Source organism: Hyperolius riggenbachi, chromosome 9 (assembly GCF_040937935.1).
Source record: "Hyperolius riggenbachi isolate aHypRig1 chromosome 9, aHypRig1.pri, whole genome shotgun sequence".
NCBI lineage: Eukaryota > Metazoa > Chordata > Amphibia > Anura > Hyperoliidae > Hyperolius > Hyperolius riggenbachi.
Window position 1 is genome coordinate 112,478,793 of NC_090654.1, and position 19,969 is coordinate 112,498,761.

A 19,969-nucleotide genomic window follows, 5' to 3' on the forward strand; every position below is an offset into this window, starting at 1 on the left:
CTTGCACTAGTGATCCTGCTCTTGCCAACTGGCTCCCTGCTGTGTCTGTGCCCCCCACCCCCTGCAACATGGTGTGCAGAGTGTGCTGCTCTAGACCACCTGTGTCCCCTGGCTTGTGGAGCGGAGCGTGCAAGCAATGTGTCAGTGGTGTAATGATTGGGGATTCTTCCTGTGTGGCAATTGCTGTGTCTCAGCTATGACGACATCTAGTGGCTTCTTGAGACACAGCTGTATCATTCTTGGGGCACATCTGTCTATGATAGAAGGGGGCTGACTTGTACTGGGGCAGTCAAGATAAATACATGGAGCATAATTGTTTTTATATTTTTTGGGATATGTCCCTAATAAATTATACTTCATATTGCAGTCATTGTCCGTCTGGTATTTTTTGGTTAGATGGATGGCTTTTCTTTGTAGAATTAATTGTACTGGGGGCACATCTGGCTACTGTGGAGGGGGCTATACTGGGGAGGAGGCTTATACACAAGTCAATCACTTTTTCCTGGTTTCTGAGTGAAAAGTGGGTACCTCGGCTTATACACGGGTCAGCTTATATGCAAGTATATTTACATATGTGTCAGCTTACTGTAATTATGTGTTAAAGCAAACCTGATGGGAAAATAGAATATTCTGAATTTCCATAGTCTGGGAAACAAATAACTTTCTATTCTTTGCTTGCTTAAAATAGCTTCATAACAAGTCTAACTGATAATTTGTCCTGCAGTGAATATCAGTCAGCTTCATCCACTTAACGACCGCCTAACGACGATAGGCGGCGGCTGGTCGTAAGTGGTATTACATGGAAATGTTCCATGTCAGTTCTTGGAGGGTGTCTCCGTGAACAGTCTGCGAGCTGCCGATCGCAGCTCGCAGGCTAAATGTAAACACGCAGGGAAGAAATCCCTGCTGTTTACATTATACGGCGCTGCTGCACAGCAGCGCCGTAAAGGAGATCGGCGATCCCCAGCCTCTGATTGGCCGGGGATCGCCGGCATCTGATAGGCCGAAGCCTATCCTAGGTGGCGCAGGACGGATATCCATCCTGCGCAGCCCAGATCGTGAGGGAGAGGGTGGGAAGGGCAGAGAGGGCGGAAATCGCTGCGGAGGGGGCTTTGAGGAGCCCCCCCCCACACACAAATCACTGGCAGCCGGCAGCGATCAGACCCCCCCCCCCAGCAGGACATCCCCCTAGTGGGGAAAAAAGGGGGGGGGGGAAGTCTGATCACCATGCTGCAAACATGATCTGTGCTGTGGGCTGGAGAGCCTACGCTGCACAGATCAGGCATAGAGAGCCTGGTCCTTAAGTGGCATCGGACCAAAATCTTGTAGTGTTTTTTGTAATCTTTTTACTGTGTTTAATGGTTTAAAGCAAAAATGTAAGGCTTCTACCTCCCAAAGTAACTACACCCTAGGGGCACTTTTTTCACTACAGATTTACTTTAATATGTTAAATGTCAGTCGCAACCTAGCAATACACTATGCAATCTGTAAGGTAAACTGATATTTTTCTGATATCGATCATTTGCCTGGCTGACCACCTTATACCATCTGATATTAGACAAAATTCCTAATGTTCTTTGCACAACCACACTAGTGCTAATGTTGTACTGCCTGATGCCATACAAAGCCATGAAGCCATTGCTTGGGTATCCCACCGACCCTACTGCAAGCAAGAAAAGGTATTCCTGATCAATACTTAATCAATATTTGTATTACGTATTGACTGGGGATGCCCTCAATTCTAATAGAATTTTAGTTTGAGTCAATGTTTTTGTCAAATGAAACATCTAATCTATTAAAAATGTTTCATACTGCAACTGATAACCTTTGAAGGACACATTTTGTAAAGTTTGAAATAACAAATGTAAAATTGAAATGACAAGTCCACAACAACCTCATTGAATTTACCTTTAAATAAATAAATTGAACCCTCTTTGGTTGACACAAATGTATCAATGGGTTCATCACCACACATGTTGACTATTGACTGCTTTTTAGGGTCCTTAATCTCTTTTCCACTGGAAGTGACATTCTTCCCTGGAGAAGGTGTGACCACTTTGGCGCTTCCTGCCTGTGGAGAACCTGGGCTTATCTTTGCTGTAGGCTTTCCATATAAGGATTGAATGGCTTCAATATCATCTCGATGTAGTTGGAATGATGGCTTGTAGCCCTTGTAAGTTGGAGCCATCAGAGCTCCTGGAATAGTAGAATGATCAAGTCCCAAGGAATGTCCAAGCTCATGAGCAGCAGCTTGTAGAAGGTTTACTCCTGGAACATTAACAATATGTAATAAATAGGTTAAACATGGAGAATAGCAGGAGGCAGCACACCAGCAAAGTCCAGATTGATGTGCCAGGCTATCCGGTCACCAGGCGGATCTGTAGCAAGCGATGCAAAGAGGCCGGCACCATCAAGTAAATGCAGCTCTCTTATTGTTTCATATGACAGGCTATCATGAAACGACGTTTCGGAGCATGTTGCTCCTTTTTCAAGTTGGTGACAGTCTCCAACTTGAAAAAGGAGCAACATGCTCCGAAACGTCGTTTCATGATAGCCTGTCATATGAAACAATAGAAGAGCTACATTTACTTGATGGTGCCGGACTCTTTGCATCGCTTGGTAGGTTAAACATGGAGACCCGCAAATTAAAGTGTAAACATTACCTATTACATAAAATATCTAAAGGCTTAGCTTACTGACCTTTTAAACCTCTGTGCTGTATGCATTTAGCTGAATTGTGCCTGGAAAGTTGTATGTATACACTTGTTTATCTGCACTGCTAAATTAAAAGCTATGTTTTATAACGGTATTTGCTGCAGTTAAATTCCTCCATTGTATTTCAAATAAGAAAAAAGTGCCTCCCCTGGCATAATGCATTTAGTAAACGAAAACACGCAGATAAAAATGTGTACTCAACTCCCAAAAGAAGCTGAAGAGCAAAATGTGCTGGTATAGGGTTGGAGTCAGAGCATAAAGCAATAGCCAGCAGCTCTGCCTCAACAGATCCCTGTCAAAGCCAGTAAACGTTCCCATCTCACAGGACTCTGCAGCTGAACTAGCTTGGGAAGAACCTACGTCACAACGCGTTTCAGGTAACCTCCCCTTCCTTAGGGGGACTTCAAGCATCTACTAGCAAGTTTTGCTCTTGAGCTTCTTTTGGGAGACAAGTGTACATTTTTATGTATGTATTTTCATTTATTAAGCCAGAGGAGGCACATTTTTTTCTTTTTTCTGTCTCTTCACCTGTTACTCTCCTCAATCGATGAGGCTTTAAAAGAAATTATTATTATTATTATTTTTAGTATTTATATATTTATATAGCGCCGACATATTACGCAGCGCTGTACAGTGTATATATATATCTACTAACTGTCCCTCAAAGGAGCTCACAATCTAATTCCTACTATTGCCATATGTCTATATTATGTAGTGTAAGTACTGTAGTCTAGGGCCAATTTTAGAGGGAGCCAATTAACTTATCTGTATGTTTTTGGAATGTGGGAGGAAACCGGAGTGCCCGGAGGAAACCCACGGAGACACGGAGAGAACATACAAACTCTTTGCAGATAGTGCCCTGGCTGGGATTCGAACCAGGGACCCAGCGCTGCAAGGCGAGAGAGCTAACCACTACGCCACCGTGCTGCCCATGTTTATTTCAAGACCTTGTTGGGACACTATGTTAATTTTGACTGTCTCCAGCTGATATGTATCTGGGTTTTCCAACATCTCCATCTGGGCATCCTTTTTTTAGCCTGAAGCGCTATGGTGATTTGTTGTATCTCATCTGTATCTAGGCTGCAGAACTGGTAAGATGGCATCTTGTTAGTCCTACATCAGCGGATGCTACTGTATATTATTACATTAAACCTGACTATGTTTTAGTAGTATTTAGACTATAGACTCTATATTTCCAACCCAATTATGGTACAGGTTAAATCCCCCTCCTTAGCTTTAGGCTACATTCACAGTGGTGCGGTGCTGTACAGTGTAGTGCGGTCTACCTCACCACAATGCTCCACCTATGCTACGTTCACAGTGCAATGGGTGCATTGCGGTATAATGGGCTGTGGCATTGTAATGCGTTAATAGTAAAAGTAAAGCATACTTTTCATTGACTGTATGCTTCACTGTCCCGGACACAACATAAGCATAACGTGTGGCACCACTTTCCCAATCCATTGCGTTGCATTCCTGCTGTCACAAGGAACGCAATGCAATGGCCACTGTAAACGTTGCCTGGAACTATTCAATTCACTAAACATAAACATTATAAAGCTACATATAATTAAAATATATGTATTTACTGGAAATCTATAGTTAAATATTGAGTGATAAATGATGACACAACACTGATCACTCATTATTTTTATAATGGTACAAGTGTACTGTCACAGCTACATCATTTTATTTTCTGATAACCCTGTTATTATTGTAGCCATTATCTGCATTATTTCAGATGTGGCAACACCTTTTATTCACCTTTCTTTTCATTAATTGTCCACTTTTCATCATTGTCTAGGTGTAAGTCGCCATCAAGGGTCTTCTTGCTTTTGCTTAATGGTGGCATGAAGGCATGGCCAAGAACGCGGCCCGGGCCATCAAATGCATTTCTTTCTCCATCGCTATGCAGGCCAGACACAAAAAATATGTCAATATCAGCTGTGCTGTTGGCACCCACTTCTACAAATTTCAGTGGCGATACATCCTCCCAAACCTGTAAATAAACAGTATTGACAAACCAATTAATTCTGTAGCATCAAATGAGTAATAAATAATCAAAACTAATAATTTTAAAGGGAAATGACAAAATGAATCAAATTGTGTATTGTTTACAATATTCATTTATAAATTATTTAGTGAGTGTTTGACCATTGTAAAATCTTTCCTCTCTCTGATTGGTGGTGACAAAGCCAGGGCAAGGTCCTCCAGCACCCAAGGCTGAGATACCAAAGTGCACCCCTTCATCCCTCCCACCCCAGCCGTCACTTCCACGTATCCCCTTTTCTTATTTTTCTTTGCTTCAGACACAATAGGTAAAGGATAGCTGTGTGAGTTGTGCGCCTCCTCCTACACTGCGCCTCGAGGCTGGAGCCTCTCTCGCCTCTGCCTCGGCCCGGGCCAGGTGATCTATACGGAATGTTCGTTACTGAGAGTTCTATGTACAAAGGGAAATATTGTTTGCTTGGAAGTTGGAAAAAGCTGTTATTTCCCACAATGCAATGAGGCTCACAGACAGCAAACTGTCAGGACCATGGTCCTGACATCACATTGTGGAAGGAGTTTTGCCACAATATCAGCCATAAAGACTACCCCAATGATCTATTTAAAGGACCACTATCGCGAAAATCATAACATTTAAAGTACTTTAAACACTTACAAAAAAGAAGTATATTTCTTCCAGAGTAAAATGAGCTGTAAATTATTTTTCTATGTTGCTGTTCTTTTTGGCACATGTGCTGAATCATTCAAAGATTTGTGTCAAAGTACCCAGGCTTAGAGGACGTCCTGAAGCAGGCCAGGAAGTTGTGTGGGCATTTCAGGCGGTCTTACACGACCATGGCACACTTTGCTGAGATTCAGCGGAGAAACAAGTTGCCGGTGAGACACTTCATTTGCGATAGCCCGACTCGCTGGAATTCGTCCATCCTTATGTTCTCTCGCCTGCTAGAACAGGAGAAAGCCGTCACCCAGTACCTCTACAATTTCAGTAGAAGGACACACTCTGGGGAGATGGGAATGTTCTGGCCCAACAACTGGACACTCATGCAAAATGTGCAGATGTCGTCTTTCATGCTGTCCAGCCTGTTGAGGGACCCCCGTATAAAAAAACTCAAGGGGAATGAGCTGTACTGGGTGGCCATGCTACTAGACCCTCGGTACAGGCACAAAGTGGCGGACATGTTACCAACTCACCTGAAGGCAGAAAGGATGCAGCACTTGCAGAACAAGCTGGCAACTATGGTTTACAGTGCGTTTAAAGGTGATGTCACAGCACAACGGGATAAAGGTACCACTGCCAGTAATCCTTCTCCCATGTCCACGCAGGCAAGGACAGGACGCTCCAGTGATCTCACGGTGATGTCGGACATGCGGACATTCTTTAGTCCAAGCGTTAGCGCTTCCGGATCCACCCTCCACCAACGCCTGGACCAGCAGGTAGCCGACTACCTGGCCTTAAGTGTGGATGTAGACACTGTGAGCAGCGATGAACCCTTGGACTACTGGGTGCGCAGGCTTGACCTGTGGCCAGAGCTGTCCCAATTTGCCATCCAACTTCTGTCTTGCCCGGCCTCAAGCGTCCTGTCAGAAAGGACCTTCAGTGCAGCTGGAGGCATTGTCACTGAGAAGAGAAGTCGCCTAAGTCACAAAAGTGTTCAGTACCTGACCTTTATCAAAATGAATGAGGCATGGATCCCGGAGGTCTACTGCCCGCCCCAAGACTAAGTCAGTCCTCACACACAGCATCTCTGCCTGCATGCCGTGTGACTGCCTGCCCCAAGACTAAGTCGCTCCCCACACAGCATCTCTGCCCACAGGCCGCTTGACTGCCTTCTCCGCCACCACCAACAGGGTCCAGGACTCCAGGCAGATTCCTGAATTTTTAAGGCCGCTCCTAGCAGCGGCCGCTATACTAATTTTTCTGGTCCGTGTACATGCCTGCCTAATTTTTCTAGTTGCACTGCAGCTGTAACAACAAAAAAAAGGCATGTACATGTGCCAATTCCCCTTCGTGATCATTACCTTGCCGCAGTGAAGGGGCTTGCGTATCACAATGAAGCAATGATTGCCGGCTATATGAGTGTCTTGGGGGGGGCGGCACACCCAAGATAATAAGGTCGTTGCTTCATTGTGGACAGACCAAATTTGATCAGCTAGACAGTCACTGTTCTGTCATTCAGCTACCTCAGCCCGGCGACCATATGGGCTGGAAAGCCACAATCACCTGCACTCTGGCCATGGTGTGCACCAGTCCAGCATGGTCGTCACTATACAAACAGCTGTTTGCAGTCACTGCATACCTTTCACTGCATCTGTGACTGCACATTGTATTATACCTGGCAGTCAGTGCATACCTTTCACTTGAATGGATGGCAGACTTGCCCTCCATAACAGATTCTCGTTACAGGTAATAAAGTCGATCAGTGTCATATACAGCAGGGCCTCGAAAGTCCTCCTGTTTTGTTATTTTTGGTCACTACCTCGGGACGTGCATGCCATGCCTGCTGCCTTCCTTGGATGTGTGGTAGCCTTTCTTGCTCCTTTGCCCACAGCGTGCCTGCTGCCTTCCTTTGATGTGTGGTGGTGGTAGCCGTTTCTTAGGCTCCCACTCCGGACCGGAATCGAACACTGATTCCCCGGCCATTACCCGTGATCACCATGCTACTGAGAAAGTACAATAGAAAGTTTCACACAGTTGAATGAATGGCAGACTTGCCCTCCATAACACATTCTTGGCAAATGCTTTTGATTTGGTTTGTCTTGCGCTGGGTCAAGGGTCAATCTGACCACAGATGCCTGGTCTGCAATGCACGGTCAGGGCAGGTACATTACTTACACAGCAAAAGGGTACTTACTTGGATGTGCGGTAGTGGTAGCCAGTTCCCAGGCTCCCACTCCGGACCGGAATCGAACCCTGATTCCCCGGCCATTACCCATGGTCACTCACAATGGCAGACTTGCCCTCCATAAAAGATTCTCGCTGCAGGTACCGAACAGCAAGCAGAACAAGTATTTAAAAAAATAGATGTAAGTTTTAACAATGGTAGAGAAAGAACCATCGAAAGTTGATAAGACAGTCAGACATTACCTGATATCACTGAGGAAGAGCAATCTCGCCATGGTGCGCACCAGTCCAGCACTGCCGTCACAACACAAACAGCGGTTTGCGGTGCGTTACACAGTGAGTTTGGTGTGTTAGTGTGAAGCAATTCTCTAATTACACTCCCTGATTGATGTATACACATGCAAGATGTTTTAAAGCACATTAGGCTGCAATTTAGCATTCAATGTGATTTCTGCCCTTAAAACGCTGTTTATGTAAAATCCAGATTTTTCCCCGGGAATTTTGGCGTTTATCTCACTCCGCCATGCCCCCCTCCAGGTGTTAGACCCCTTGAAACATCTTTCCATCACTTTTCAGGCCAGCATAAGTGTTTCTAGTTTTCAACGTTCGCCTCCCCATTGAAGTAAATTGCGGTTCGCGAAAGTTTGCGTGAACCAAACTTTTGCGGAAGTTCGCGAACCGAAAATCGGAGGTTCGGGCCATCTCTAGTCAGAAACACCTGATCTGCTGCATGCTTGCTCAGGGGCTATGGTTGAAGTATTAAAGGCAGAAGATCAGCAGGACAGCCAGGCAGCCTCCATATCCCTCTAACTTCAGGTGTAATTTAAAGTGAACCTCCGGACTAAAAATCGACTCAGCAGCACTGAAAAGGCTTTGTGTTTCTTTAACAGTTTCACAGCATCAGAACCTTGTTTCTCTTATACAAGCCTCATTTTTAGCTGCACAGAAGAAAACTGCCCGGGCTTTTTTCCCCTGATGCTGTGCAAAGCATGATGGGATTTCTGATGTTGTTGTTCTCGTTCTGTTGTTTTGGTGCAATTTTTTTTTTTACATTTTGAATTTGACATTTGAAGCCTAGCGTGTGCAGCTGGGAGGGGTAATCAGGACACAGGACAGTTGGAACTGTGTCTCCTGCTCCTTGTCACCTCCTTTCAACCAAAAAGATGGCTGCCCCCATGACAAAGATGGCAGCCCCCATTAATCACAAACATTTGCCTGTTCTTTTAAAACGGGGTGGGTAAGAGATTATATTACCTATCTATTCTAATTAACATAACTAATGTAACTTGATGACAGTATGTTTGTTTAGGCTGAAGTTCCCCTTTAAGAATACAGGTAGTCCCTGGTTAATGAATAAGGGTGGATTTGCAGTTTTATTTTTTTTTTATATATCTCTGCTTTGTGGGTGGTACTCAGGGTCTGCCCCTGTGATACAGGCTGGGTGTCCCCAGGCTTCCGGCAGCAAAAAATCATCAGAAATAAATGACATAATCATATTTTGCCTTCTGCTTTTTGCACATAATATATGAAAGCATTTTCACAATCTGCTAAAAATATACAACATACTGAAACTAAACATAGCTAATGAAGTGTATTCCATTACAGAGAAATGTAATAACATGTTTTTTGCTTATGTCAGCCCCATGAAAGACATATGCCAATATTTGGCAGGCCGTTGGCAGTTGAATGATATATTTTCCCATAGCGGTATGTAGTACACCATTTCTTAGAAAGACAAATAAAAAAAATGTACAGTTATATTTAATATGTTCAGGACTAACTGTTTATGTCTTTGTCTACCCCTGCTGGGCTTTAGGTCTCTCTCTGGCAGGCAGATAGACTAGCTTGGTATTGGGCAACTCAAATGCACTTCCTGCCACTTCTGATTGTCTCACATCCAAGCTGTATTTGCATTAAATGTGCATAGAAGCTAGAATATTATGCTAGTCATTGACCATCTGTACCGATCACCTTGTAACAGCATTGGTAAATGTGTCATGGGTGTTTTTATTAACAACAGACATTTACTAAGCTATTTTGGAATTATGAGATCATATTTCCTTTGTCAGAATCAAAATCACCTTTATTTGCCTAGTACGCAGTTGATGTACCCGGAAATATTTGTGGTTCACACGGCTATAGCAGATAACATGACAGATGTAGCGTTTACAAACTGAGAGAGATTACATTGATACAAGATGGGAGGCATACAAATTAGAAATGTAGGGACAAGCGTTAAGCTTGGAAGTTCAGAGTGGTCTGCCAGAGAGTGGTGCTGGCCAAGGGGCTAGGGTGCCACAGGAAGGCAGACCTGGAAGGGGGGCTAGTATTCAGCAGAAGAACTGCTTGCAGGAAGAAATTGCTCCTGTGCCTGGAGGTTCTGGATCCATAATGGCGGCTCCATGGGAGGAGCTTGAAGAAGCAATTGCCAGGGTGGGAGGGGTCCTGCAAAATCTTGGTGGCTCTTGTCTTCCTTCTGGTAGAGTGGAGGAGGTCTAGCGGTGGCAGGGGGTACCAATGATATTTTCCGCTGCTTTAATTAACCTTTGGAGTTTGTACTTGTCACTGGCACCTGCATACCTGGCCTCAATCCACTAAGCTTAACTCCTGTCTTTAATAACTCTTCAGAGCTGTTTTACAGTTATTACAATTATATCACCATGGTGATAACTGTAAAACAGCTCAGAAGAGTTATTAAAGACAGGAGTTAAGCTTAGTGGATTGAAGCCTGAGGCAGGGAACACACTTGACTTTCAGTTTTCCGCGCGCGTTTTTCTGCATACTTTTTCTGCACACTAAGTGTGTTTCCTTGCAGGAAAAAGCGCACGTTTTTTCACAGCAGCTGATGTAATTGATACAGAAAACTGCCAAAATGTGCAGAATCAGGATGCAGAATGTCAGTTTTTTTTCTGCGCGCGAACAACACAGCAAGTGTGTACTTGCACATTGATTAACATGAGTTCTCAGTTTTTCTGTGCAGAAAACGCGTACGAAAACAGTCAAGTGTGTTCCCTGCCTCACTGAGAAGCAGAGGTAGCAGTCTAAAACACTAGTCAACATTTCTCATGGCATTCCAATTTTTTTCAGTTGGTGCAGGAAAAATAGTCTTTGCTCTGCCTTCTTCTGAATTTTGGTGGTATTCTGCCTCCATCTTAAGTCATAAGTTATGGTTGTGCCAAGGAGCCAAACGCATGGTACCCTAGAGACCTCAGATTCATCAATGTGGACTGGTTGAGGGGTGTAGAGGAGTTTCTGAAGTCCACAATCAGTTCAACAGTCTTTGCCTCGTTAAGGATGAGCTTGTTGTCCTTGCACCAGTTTCAGATGTTTTTAATCTTTCTGGAATAAGCCTGCTCTACATTCTTGCCTATGAAGTTGATTATCGTTGTGTCATCAGCAAATGTATTACCTTTACAGAGTCAGTGGATGAGGTGCAGTTGTTGTAGTTGTCACAGTTTGTGACACTGACCTCAGCTTCTTGTCCTTTAGAAATGGACTGTGTCCAAAGAAACACATAGATGGCGCTTTTCAATAACTAGTGGTGTATGATATGTTTATGACTTTTGCATCTCTGTGATTAGTGTGCTGCATCTGCTATACTGGCAACAGTGTATGGGAAACCTACATATGGGTTTATGGGAAACACATACCTGTGGAGCATTGTTGCATTTAACAATACCTATTGTATGTATGTCCAGCTGACCTACTTTTCACTAATCATAGGTCTGATACATTACCTCACTGTATTTGCTGCCAGTCCTTGTGAAGAACACAGCATGTGGATTTAGACACAAAATATGTAGGATTTTAATCATGTCCTATATTTGTCATTTTATTGATATAATTCAGTAAAGTTTGGAATAATCCTTTGTAATTATGGGTCATGTTGGTACATTGTTATATCTGGTAAGGAGGCACTTGCAAGTAGTTGTTTGTACAACTGTCTGTACAAGCCCTGCAATTGCCTCATACTCCAATTAGTCGCAGGCTGCTGAATGTGTAGTGAATTTAGTAAGCTGTAGTCATTTAGTAAGCAGCAGCATCCGAATTGGTGTTACAGTGGTATTGCTCGGATGAGGAAGGAAATGCTGTTGAAAAGGAAGGGTGAAATTCACACTGAAAGGACCTAGTAAAAATTTGCACTGGGGCCCATGGTTCTGTAGCTAAGCCACTGGGTCTAACCCTATCTGATCCTGCTAATCCAAGATTAAACATGATTCTTCCTTCTTACTCTCTTGCCTAGACTTAGCATTCAACTCAGCCTCAGTACCCTCAAAATCCAATTGTCTGCCATTTCATGTTTCTCTGGTGGCAAATGGTATCAAAGAAGCAATTTCTTATAAAAGTCACAAAGATCCTTCTACCCCACAAATATATATTTCCCAGGTAATATCTTTCCCTGGTCTTACCGTTTCTAAATAAAGGTCCATTTGTACCTCAAACTAAGTGTTACATTCATGACAACACATATAAAATGACCTTTTTGGTCGCAATCAGATCTATAATGACAAAGTCTGAAAAGTATGCTTTGGGCTAAAAGAGAGTGACTTTAAAGCCTTGTCTGGAGAGGGGTGGGCCAAGGCAATCCGTGGACTGAGAAGACACAAGGGAGACAAGACATCAGGTTCCAATAGTACAATATATTACCATAGGTGGTGGCAGCTACGGGGAGGGTGGTTGCCTGGACAAAATCCCCCCCACCCTTTTTTTGTGTTGTGCTGAAGTCATGAAATTTGCAATAAGGTTTGGAATCTTTCCTTTAGGGGCAACCATGGATATCCCCCCTGGATGGTGGCCACATTCGGGGGATGGTGTCTGCATTTTGCTGCTCCCTCCGAGGATGCAGCTGTGGCGATTACAGGCAGTGAGAGTGTGCTTGGGGCTCTGCTAGGGCTGCTCCCTTTCTTGGGGGCATAGTGGGCGTACACACGGTGCCCCTGTTAAGATGCAAATTATTTTGTGTGGGCTAACTCCTGAAGGGCATAGCAGGTATAGTTAGCTTAGGCCCTGCATATTCTGATAAGCAGATGTAATTTTGTCAATATACATTTCTGCAGTTATTATAAGACGGTGCTTGTTTGGTCCGATCACAAACCTCTGTTTCTCTTATGCAGTAACAATATAACACCAGAATAAGATATAATATGAGAATCACTCACAAATTTCAGGTTACACAAGAACTCCAATCACCAATATGGCTGCCTTTTGGGCTTGCGAGAGTCCTCGAAGGTTGCACTCCCTGTAGTTAGGTAGATCCTAGGAAAAGGAGCTACGCTAAGAATGCAACCTCCTAGCAGAGGTGTAACAAGCTATAATTGGTAGTTTTATCATTTTAGGCTGCCTCCATTTGCCAATTGTTCTAAAACCCCGTACACACACCAGACAGCTCTGCCAAGGACGTAATAAAGCATTTCAACAGGTAAACCTTAACTGTTTTTTGTTATTGCAAAGATACTACTGAACATAAAGTACATGTATGCTAGGGAAACCCAAAACCGCTTGATTTACTAAAGGCATCTCTGGAGATCACTAAATATCTCCAGTGGGGATATAAGAAGTGATACAGCCAATCTGGATTGGCTTATTTAAAAATTGAGTGTGTATAAAGCTTGTCACCAGGGCATAATTAAAAGTCATAGGCATCCCCCAGCAAAACTTTAAAGGCCCCCAAAATCCACTCCCCTTCCCCATGGTGACCTATACACTCAGGGGGCCCCTCTACCAGGAGTCATATTACAAGTGGGCCCACAATGACTTCCCCCTCCACCCCTGAATAACAAGTGAAGCCAACAACTGCTCTGCAGGGGAAGTTCCTGTATCAAAAGAAGGGAGGTTAAGAATCTAGAACCCCAATGCAATTGGAGAGGCTGCTCCCACCATAGTTACTTTCCACTGCCATGGGCCACAGTGGGCTATGGAGCTTCACATCCCCATTCAATAAAAGTGAATGGATCCACTCATCTCCACCACATAAACATGCATACACTGCATTGCACGGTGGGTGGTGTAAGCAGCACTGCATTGCTGAATGGTGAGCCCAATGCAGCAGCAGGAAAGAGGCAGAGTGGAGCAATAAGCAGCTCTTTTGGTGTTAATGGGCATAGTTGTTTCTATCATAGAGCATTTTATTTGCATAGCACACAGGTTTTCAGTAATACCTTTAGAGCCTTGATTAGCTCATCTTTGACCAGTTTGCTTGGCAGTTGGGCTGTAGTGTTAATAATTTTAAAGGTTAAAATATCTTTCTTCCATTTTCCTCCCACAGTGTATGACATTCGCTGTTCATGCTTTCCACAGCGAGGCAATTTCATTGCTTCAGCTGTTTCTTCATCTAGTTTGCCTGCAGGGAAAAGAAAGATGACTGTAAAGCTAGGCCCAGACACTTATGGCAAACAGTGAGCAATCCAGCAATTATGACCTTTCTGATGAAATATGGTAATATTTATTACTATTAATATAGCACCATCATCAAGAAACATGGGGTTGTAAAATACATTTGTATAATGTAGCATTGGTAAATATAACATTAATGTCAATATGACATTGGGGTTAATTCACAAAGCTTATGTCACGATCTCTCCTGTAGCAGTTCTGACTTATCTGCTTGCATTCAGTTGCGCATTCGCAATAAGTCCCATTGTCATTTGCAGTCACTCTGCAGTTCAGAGCAGTTCAGGATGCTGTCATAACTCTTCCCTTTGCTTGCTGCAGTTGAACTGCAGCCACATATCCCTGGATTTCCTACATGCATGTCGTTGCATAGTACTGGATGTATTTATGAGAGTCTTTCAGCTGACAGCTTGTGATCAAGCTGGCTCAGGATTGCATAATTACCATTCAGCTGTGTGTGAATTTGTATGCCTGCATCCATTTGCTGATGCCGACATAAAAGTCTGCCTCCCATTTCAGACCCCGCCCGACATAGCGTTCAGCTCTCTGAGTTGTCCTTGGGTCTTTGCTGTGAAAGTTGTTATTGTAAAAATGTATAATGCCTTGCTCTGTATTTTCATTTCTGCTGGACGTTTGCTGACCTGCGGGGGTCAGTGAATTCCTTCTGATCTTGATAGTTTGGATTCTGCCAGCACCACGTTGGTGACTGGTAGTATTCCTTCTAGCCTATTTCTTGCGGACGAACTATAGCAGCGGTTGCTATTAGTTACGATCCTACCTGTTAGTCTTGTCTATCTCAGTGTGAATGTTGCCGTCATTGAAACAGCGACTAGATTGGCTGAGCATTCTGTCTGTCTGTCTTGTTAATTGTCATTACTTGTGCTTTAGCTAGTGAGTTATTTGAGAGCTACATTTCATATATTGCACATCAGTATGATATATATGTACTTTAGTAAGTCAGTATTGTATTATTTGTAATATTGTATATTGTATTGTGTACCGACCTTTGCCTGCCTCTCGACTACGAATCTGCCTAATCCTTCCAATACGACTGACATCTGAATTAACGTGTATCACCCAAGCCTGTTATCGACTACGTCTGGTGTGTATTGTATCACATAGCATCTAGCCTGATAGGCGGCCGAGAGCTGCAGTTGCTCTGGGCAATCTTGCTCCCTTGTTCATTGCTCCTGTGTCCAGCTGTGGAGCCTCTTCCATTATCAAGCTACTTAGCCTTGTTGTGCTGGGTGGTCAAAGTTTGCCCCCCCTCCCCCCCCCCCCCCCCCCCCCCCCCCAGCATTACAGCTTACTTATTTTTTACCTGAACGAGAGCTAATGCATGAGCTAAACCAGTGATTCTCAACATTATTTTGCTATGCACCCCTTTTGAATGTCTGTGCCCCCCAAGTACCCCTTGATGTAATAGAGTTTATCTCAAGTACCCCTTGACAGAGATATGTTTAATAGTAGCAATCAGTAATTGTTTCTAAACAGTTTCCTGGTATTTACTATTGCTTTTAATTAGCTAAAATACTAATTTGTGGTGTAGTTTATATAGGATAATCATTTTCTAAAACTTTAAAATTTGTTATACCTAATAAAACTGCATCATGCCCAAGTAACCCCTAGACCCATCAGAAGTACCTCCTGGGGTACGTGTACCACTGGTTGAGAACCTAGGAGATAAACCAATAAGGAGAAATAAATCATGAGATATACAGATAAATCATGAGTTAAGTCAAATAAAGAGATATAAACCATGAGTTAAAGCGGACCTGAACTTGAGACTTCCTCTCTGCTCTAAAAGAAAAGCAACAGCATAATAACCTTTCAAGAAAAACATTTCCTGTCAGCTTATAGAGCTCCTACAGAGATGATGCAGTGGAGTTACTTCCTGGTTTGTTGGGAGCCCATGAAGGGTTAAACTCCTGTGTTTATATATAGCCTGTCTGAATGGCACACCAGTGGCACACATCAGACAGAGATGACAAGTCAAATTACAGTGGCTAAGTACTTCCAGATAAGGGGACATGAGACTGTTCTCTAAATATGCACATAGTGGGTTTCTCTGCGTTTTCACCTGTGGAACAGTTAAGGTCCTCTTTAACGGCACATACACACGCCATATTGTTACAAACGACGAGGCCGTCAGACCTTCCCGCAGGGCGGTCGTTCTGCCGACAGTAGCACGTGTGTACAAGCTATCGGCAGACTGATAAGATTGTTTTTGACTGATCCACCGTGCGGATAAGTAAGGTTATATACTAAGTAAGGTTAAATAATCCAACAGAAAAGCTTTGTGAATCAGCCCCTTAATGCCTAGAAAAATATGGTAAACTACAAGATACCATCTAAAGGGATATCCCATCAAAAGGGATAATGATGTGCTGACATTTTCATTACCAGTCCATATCCCAAGGAACACAATCTTTTTAGGACATTCCGCAAGGTCATGTAATCACTCACCAACCAGCCATACTATAAAAGCTTTATTCAACAAAATACTGTAGTAAGCAGTGCAAATCCTTATCCATGAAGTGCTAGTTTGACTTCAGTAAAGATGATTTCAAATAGTGTATCGGCACACTGGCTTTACAACCTATTTTTATGATGGAATTATTTATTATGATATAAAGCTGTCTCTCTACATTGCCAATTATTTTTCAAATATTTATAGAAAGATGAAAAGCAAATATTTAGTGATGATATTCAGCAAAGTAAAAATATATGCCAAAAATGTTAATGTAATTATTAGAGATTTCTGCAGATGCTTTCTCTCATTGCTTTGCATTGACATCACCTCCAGAGTGTTGACGTCGATAAGATACAATTCAGGGGGGAAAGAGAATTATCACTGCATTAGAATTGGCCACATACATACTGTATTGCTGTTTCACATGGACATTCGCTTCTAGCATTCACTGCTACTTCCTTGCTGTACAACAAGCGGTGGAAAAACGGCAACATTTATGTAGTTTACATGGTGCAGAGATGCCAAAGTGAAATAAAAGTATTAAAAGCAGTTAAAAAATAGAGGAGACACAATGGTAAGATTTAAGAACTTCAATTTGATCCAAATGAGCAAAACTCTCATAGATTGCACTGCCTTTATCAGGACTAAGTACCAGCTTCTTCATGCAAATAAAGAGCAAAATCTCCAATGAGCCATAGTATAGCCTAGCACCTAAGCCAGTTGAGGCTCAACCACAGCTCATTTACCTGAAGAAGCAGGAACCTACTACTGAGAAATGCGTTGCAATCTATTAGAGCTTTGTTCATTTGGATCAATAAAATTGCAGTTCCTAAATCTCACCATTAAGGGGGTTCTCTAACCTTAAAAAAGAATAAAAAAGTTTCACTTACATTGGGCTTCTACCGCCCCCCTGCAGAGGTCCTGTCCCGTGTCGTCAATCAATGATCCTCATGTCCCCTGGAGAGGGTCACTTTCCTGATATTCGTCTAGACGAACCCACTGCGCCCAGGGCCGGATTTAGGACAAGGCCACCTAGGCCATGGCCTAGGGCACCACAGGAGCAAGGGCACCAAAGCAGCAGGCTAAATTGCAAATGCTGCAATGCAGGAAGATCAGGCGAGCTCCTGACCACGGTACTCTGCTGCTAGCCACCTGTGCAGCAACCACCTTGCTCTCTGTGCACGTTTGCATTATGGCCGGCGGCTATGGACCTGGGCAGCATTGGAGACAGAAAGGAAGAGGAAGCTTCTGCACTGGAGTCAAGCGGAGAAATTACTGACACTGATGGCTGCTGCGGTGTGAAGGCGAGCTGGCTACCTATACTGAAAGGGAGGCGGGGGGGGAGGAATTAAGGGAGTAATCTGGCTACCTATACTAGAGGGAAGGGGGAGGGGTCATCTGGCTACCTATACTGTGGAGGTCATCAGGCTACCTATACTAAAGGGAAGGTGGGGAGGGGTCATCTCGCTACCTATGCTGAAGGGGGAGGGGGGGTGGCTGGTGACAGTGGCCTTGGGCGGTAAAAAGTACAAATCCGGCCCTGACTGCGCCTGCTTGGTCGTGGCCACATGAGCCCTCGCTTCCGCTCGCAATGCTGGGAACATCCTGCGCAGGTGCAGTACAAAGTTTACTCATACTGTGCCTACGCAGGACACTCCCGGCATCACAAGCAGGAGCGGGGAGGCGTGCGGCAGAGGCCATGCAGGCACAGTTGCGTTCGTCTAGTTAGACGAATAATAGGAAAGTGACCTGCTCCGGGGGACATGAGGATCGTTGATTGACGGCACGGAAAAGGACCTCTGCAGGGGGCCGGTAGAAGACCCAGGTAAGGGAAACTTTTTTTTTTTAAGGTTAAAGAACCCCTTTAAGGGTATTTTTCCCAGAGAGGAGGTAAGTTTACCTTTGCCTTCTCTATTTTTAAACTTTTTTCATACTTTTATTTAACTTTGGTGCCTCTGAACCATGCACATAATCGTGTGTGGAAGGTATATCCCTTTGTTGTTTTATCCACTACTACAGAGAGTGACTTTTAACCCGAATGGTGTCAGGTTCTCCCCACCAGCCTACTGTTGTGCCACTGCTGTAGCACACAAATGTGAGTATAATTATTCACATTGTCTTAATCCCAGATTGGCTCTTGGCTTCCTCCCACATTCCCAACCCCCCCCCCTTCGTTTTTATTCCTTTGAGATTTCTGTAGTGGTTATTGGACATTTATTAATGCCAAGCTGCATCTAAATGTATCCCTATGTTTAGAGTTGAGGGGTTAAGGATATGTAGGTGGAGTAGGAAGTACCAATAAAGTAGTACTTTTTAAATCCCTAAAAACGTTACACAACAACTGCATGTGTTCTGGGGCATTTGCTAGCTCTAAGAAGCTGACAGTGACAGTTTTATACTGCTCAGCACTCACGACACTTCACAAACACCATAACTATCTACATGTATTGTACCCAATGGCCCCATGGTTTCCTATGGAACTCGTTTTCCGAGCGGTATAGAAACAATTTCTCAATTGCTGGAAAAATGACCACTCAACAACATGTGTGGAAAAAAGCCATATACAGCACCTGCAGTGTTGCTTCCTTATGACCAAGTGAAGTTGCTGAAGTAAAAGAAGTTTTAAAATTCAGCACACATGGGGCTTGATTCACAAAGCGGTGCTAACCTACTTAGCACGTCTAAAGTCTTTAGACGCGCTAACCAGGGTGCTAAGTAGGTTAGCACCGGATTTCTCAATCAGATCGTGCGCTAACTTTGCGCGCGTAAAGTTTTACGCGCGCAAAGTTTTACGCGCGCTAAGTCCCATAGGCTTTAATGGGCACTTCGCGCGGTGCGCCCTGCGCTCTGTGCAGTACGCGCGTAAAGTTTTACGCGCATAAAGTTTTGCGCGCGTAAAGTTTTATGCGCGAAAAGCTTGTTTAGACGTGCTAAGGGGGTTTTCACAGGCGTGCTAACAGTTAGCACCGCTTTGTGAATCAAGCCCATGATCTTTGTCTCTGAACCTTACCAGTTACTTTCAGTCCATTCTGTCTCTGGAACCACTCCAGGCCACTAATAAACTCTTCAGGAATCTGATCCTCCGAGATAAAGGGTGTGTCAGGAACATCATACTCCGTAATATTCTCATCAGGGAGATATCCAAAATCAATCAGATATTCCTGGTGACGAAAAATGAGACTATTAAAAAATAATGACCAGACAGTGCGATTTAAAATACAAAAACGTTTTGAATTTGTAATAAACAAAGGGTTACAACATAAATAGATTATAACTGATCTTTATTTTAGGACAGCGGAATAATGAAAGATTGTGCTTTTGTTTAAAAATTCTGGAGCACATGCATGGCTCTGATAATTCTGATTTCAACTTTTTCATATATTACAGTATCTTTTTTTTCTTTTTTACAAAATAAGGATTTGTCAGCTGGGTCTCCATGGAAAATTAGATCATGATACACCAACTACATAACATTCCCTGCATAGGATAGTAAACCAGGTTGAAGGATGCAGCATCGATTTTAATTTCTCTTCATATAGAGT

General features: G+C 43.5%; 1 protein-coding gene across 1 annotated transcript in view; it reads right to left on the reverse strand.

Annotated features, from left to right (window-relative positions):
- Nucleotides 1–19,969, reverse strand: part of LOC137531702 (matrix metalloproteinase-18-like) — a 60,289-nt gene that overhangs the window by 17,212 nt on the left and 23,108 nt on the right. The window contains exons 2-5 of the mRNA XM_068251660.1: nt 19,438–19,588; nt 13,723–13,904; nt 4,480–4,714; nt 1,909–2,268 (exon numbers count right to left, since the gene is read on the reverse strand). Of these exons, the coding sequence (XP_068107761.1) occupies nt 1,909–2,268; nt 4,480–4,714; nt 13,723–13,904; nt 19,438–19,588 (928 nt within the window). The remainder of the gene's footprint in view (nt 1–1,908; nt 2,269–4,479; nt 4,715–13,722; nt 13,905–19,437; nt 19,589–19,969) is intronic.